This window comes from Camelina sativa, chromosome 4 (genome assembly GCF_030686135.1).
Source record: "Camelina sativa cultivar CO46 ecotype springtype chromosome 4, ASM3068613v1".
Taxonomy (NCBI): Eukaryota; Viridiplantae; Streptophyta; class Magnoliopsida; order Brassicales; family Brassicaceae; genus Camelina; species Camelina sativa.
Genome location: NC_141883.1, coordinates 26,012,420 through 26,015,847, shown reverse-complemented (window position 1 = coordinate 26,015,847; position 3,428 = coordinate 26,012,420). Strand labels below are relative to the sequence as shown.

The following is a 3,428-nucleotide window of genomic DNA, read 5'->3' as shown; positions in this document are numbered from 1 at the left end:
TTATTGTAAATAAAGTTTAAAATTCTAATCTTATTTTTCATATTTACTTAATAACTTTACTTAATACTTTAAAAAAAAATTATATGTGATATTTTATATGAATTATGTATTGTATTATTTGGTTAAAGTATAAAATTTTTATTTAGTTTCAATTTTTTTCTTTTAAATTAAGTTGGCTTTATTGAATATAGATGAGTTATTTAAATTTTGATTGATATGTAAATAGTGGACCTTTAAACATTTCTTTTCAAAACTTATAAATTTGAATTTTTGATTTGTAAGATAAGCGCGAAAAAGCCAGAAAAGTAATATAGCCTTGTTAGGGTTGGACCCGGATCTTAAAATATAGGTTCCGAAATAATTCGGGTCGGACCAGATCTGGCTCAAACATATGCGGATTTTACAGGTTTTGGACCGGACCGTGTAGGGTTATGAAAACTTCATAAAGTTTTATTTTTGTAATCATCTAAGGCCACATGATAAAGATTTTGCAGAAGAGGACTAAGTAGTTCGTCCGTTAGTTTTGTCTGTAGTTAAAGAAATGATATATGTTTCTAAATCCTCAAATAACTTTAAGAATCAAAAGGTTATTTATTTCACTTGCCACCAAAATAGGAGACCAAAAAAACAGAGTTTCTATTGATCTCAAACTCCTTCGTTAGCCACCTCTTGATTCTCAGTTGCCGAAGTCTTTACCCTATGAGCTGCACTTTCCACCTACAACAGATGCAGAGTAAAGGTAAGAACTATGGACTGTGCTGAGAGAAAGAGGGAATCGTCAATGTTTTACCTCGGAAGTCCAGTTAGTTCTAAGTGTAAGAACAATCAAAGTTAAGGTTTGAAGTATGACTCCTGCAATCATCCCCCACCAGATCCCCTGTAAAGAAAAATCTCCCAAATCTTAAGAAACAATATATGTAAATTAGTAAATACAGAGGAAGTGAGCAAAAAAGAAGAAGAGAGAGATTATACAGAAACTCCCAGACTGGTTTTGAAGCCAAGAACACAGCCAATAGGAAGACCAATGACATAGTAAGTAACAAGATTCACATAAGCCACCACTGCTTGCCATCCACTTCCAATAGCAACCCCTTTTTTACACCAATTCAAAAAAAAGAATAAATCAATCCACAAAGACCACAGATCAATCAACTGCATTCACAAAAAGGTCTATTTTGTGTGTGTGTTTTTTACCAGAGAGAATTGGTTGGATTCCGTTTAGGAAAATGGAAACGGCGAGTAGTGGAAAGAGGTCAGAGACGGCTGCTATAACCTCTGCGTCGCTGGTAAAGGCTTTGCTAAGACCGACGCGGAACACAAGCACAATGACACAGAGAACTAAGCTGATGAGAATAGTCGTGACGTTGACCACCACCACTGATAGCTTAGCCACTCGTGGATTTCCCGCTCCTAGCTCGTTGCTTACTCGGACACTAATCAAAAGCACACAAACGGCACGGTTTTTGCATCTGTATATAGTTTAAATAATTGGAACTGCGTGTTGTTTTGTAATTTTGTTGACTGAAGCATACCTGATTGCTGCACTTAGACCAAGCATGAACTGCATATCCCAATTCAAGTAATACATGCTGCAGAAAATTTTCTAAAAGCGGATCAAGATATGACTCAAGAATATTGATTGTTATTTAATTCCACTGGGAAAACGTACCATATCGAAATCGCGTCTAGAGCAATTGTTGGATTGGTGAGTAAACCGGAGATGATGACTAGCCCTTGGTTGTACCATATCTCCAAACTGCAGATTTTTCATTTCAAATTTGGAATCAGCATTCTTACAACTAGAAAGAGACTTAACAGGTCAAATCAAAGCAGCTTTCTGTTTACCATAGCATGACTGCTGAAGCTACCGTGAGCTTGAAGTAAGGCCATATCCCTCTAAAAGCCCTAGTTGAAAACCCAGTCCAAGTCTCCTTACAACTCGGGCTTATCACGATATACAGACCATTAACAGCCACGAGCAGCCACCACGAGAAACTCAGAACCAGAGCCGCTCCAAGCAAGCCGAAATCCAGGACGTCGGTCACAAGCCACGTTAGTAACGTGTGGAGCAAGAAAACTCCTACGGACATGTAAGCCAAAGGGTTTACTATGTTCTGAGCCTGGAGAAACCTCTGCAATGGGCAAGCGAGTGCAAAAGCGTAAATCTGGGGAATCATCCCGCGCGCAAAGACCTGACCCTCGTGCGCGATGGCTACGGATTGTCCCATTGCTTTTAGGATTGGACCCGAGTACCAGTAGAGGAACGTGAGAAGAAATGCAGCTGCAAGGTGCAAGACCATGGCTCGTTGGCAGGTTATTCCCATTGACGAGTACTGTCTCGCTCCGTACGCTTGGCCACACACTGTCTGGACCGCGCTCGCCATTCCCAACTAGTCAATTTAGTAAATAGAATGTTTAAATTTTGAAAATGTTCAATACATAAAAATTACAGATATGAAAAACTTACTTACTTACTCTTCTCATTCGTCCTTACAATTCGTTATCATTCACAGATTGAAAATTGATAAAATCATGAAACTCATACTGAATTATAAAACGGTATGCAGATTGATATAAAGTATTATGCGTTGTACTAAGTCGGCTTCTGTTCTTTACTCTGTTTTAGACTTTTAGTGTTTTTAACTTTGTTTTTAAACCGTGCTGAGTTATATATGCGGACTGAAATAAATCTGATTACCATGATACCGTAAGCAAGGCCTTGGATGCCGACGGTGGCGATGGAAGCACCGGCGAGCTCAAGAGAACCGAGATGGCCGGTGAACATGACGGTGACAAAACTGAGCATGTAATTCAGCACAGAGACGACTATAGAGGCTCCAGATAGCGTCCATAGAAGCTTTGACTCCCACACGGCTAGCCTTAGCCACCAGCGTGGCGTCACCGTGGATCCACGAAGACGGAGAAACTCCTCTATCTCCGGCGAAGACCGTTCATAAATCTGAGAATCAGAGTGGAGCCGTCTCAATAGCGGCTCGTTTGTCTCTGTGGAGCTCATGGTTCGTTTATCAGAACTTGTTCTTTTTTTTTTTTTGTCTTCCTTTCTCGTGTCTTTATTTATCCACGACTGTTTGTTTTGGTTATGTTGAGGCTTCGAGGGTGGTGGACCTTAGATGAATCGATGGTTTTGATATCTTATGACTGTTCGGTCTGAATTCTGATGAATTTGAGTTCATAGTGCAACAACCATTTTTTTTCTAACAAAAAAAAAATAACGTAACAACCATTCTCTAGTTATGTTAATAGACTAGAGATTGTACTGATCAGTAATTTTCTTTGTTTCTGAAACGTTAGCTAAATGTGAGATTGTAGACAAAAATGATAAGAAAGAGAGAAACATCTGATCTGAGAACTGATTAAAGAAAGAAGAATATGAACATTCGAAATTAAGCCATACAAGTATTCACAGT

At 38.9% G+C, this 3,428-nt stretch overlaps 1 protein-coding gene across 1 annotated transcript; it reads right to left on the bottom strand.

Moving 5' to 3' along the window:
- Window positions 1–486: 486 nt before the first annotated feature.
- LOC104781813 (protein DETOXIFICATION 41-like) lies at window positions 487–3,192 on the bottom strand. Its single transcript, XM_010506576.3, has 8 exons — window positions 2,699–3,192; window positions 1,846–2,390; window positions 1,670–1,756; window positions 1,533–1,589; window positions 1,195–1,433; window positions 973–1,091; window positions 791–877; window positions 487–717 (listed from the first exon to the last, which is right to left on the bottom strand). Exons 1-8 carry the CDS (start codon window positions 3,014–3,016, stop codon window positions 646–648), a joined length of 1,524 nt encoding a protein of 507 aa, XP_010504878.2. The 5' UTR covers window positions 3,017–3,192; the 3' UTR covers window positions 487–645.
- Between the last annotated feature and the right edge of the window lie 236 nt (window positions 3,193–3,428).

Bases quoted from the DNA above. Each gene is read 5' to 3' on its own strand.
- LOC104781813 (XM_010506576.3), bottom strand. From the start codon at position 3,016: ATGAGCTCCACAGAGACAAACGAGCCGCTATTGAGACGGCTCCACTCT. The intron at 1,092-1,194 runs GTAAAAAACACA...GGTGTAAAAAAG, and splicing joins AATCCAACCAATTCTCTCTG to GGGTTGCTATTGGAAGTGGA. The intron at 718-790 runs GTAAAACATTGA...CATCTGTTGTAG, and splicing joins GAACTAACTGGACTTCCGAG to GTGGAAAGTGCAGCTCATAG.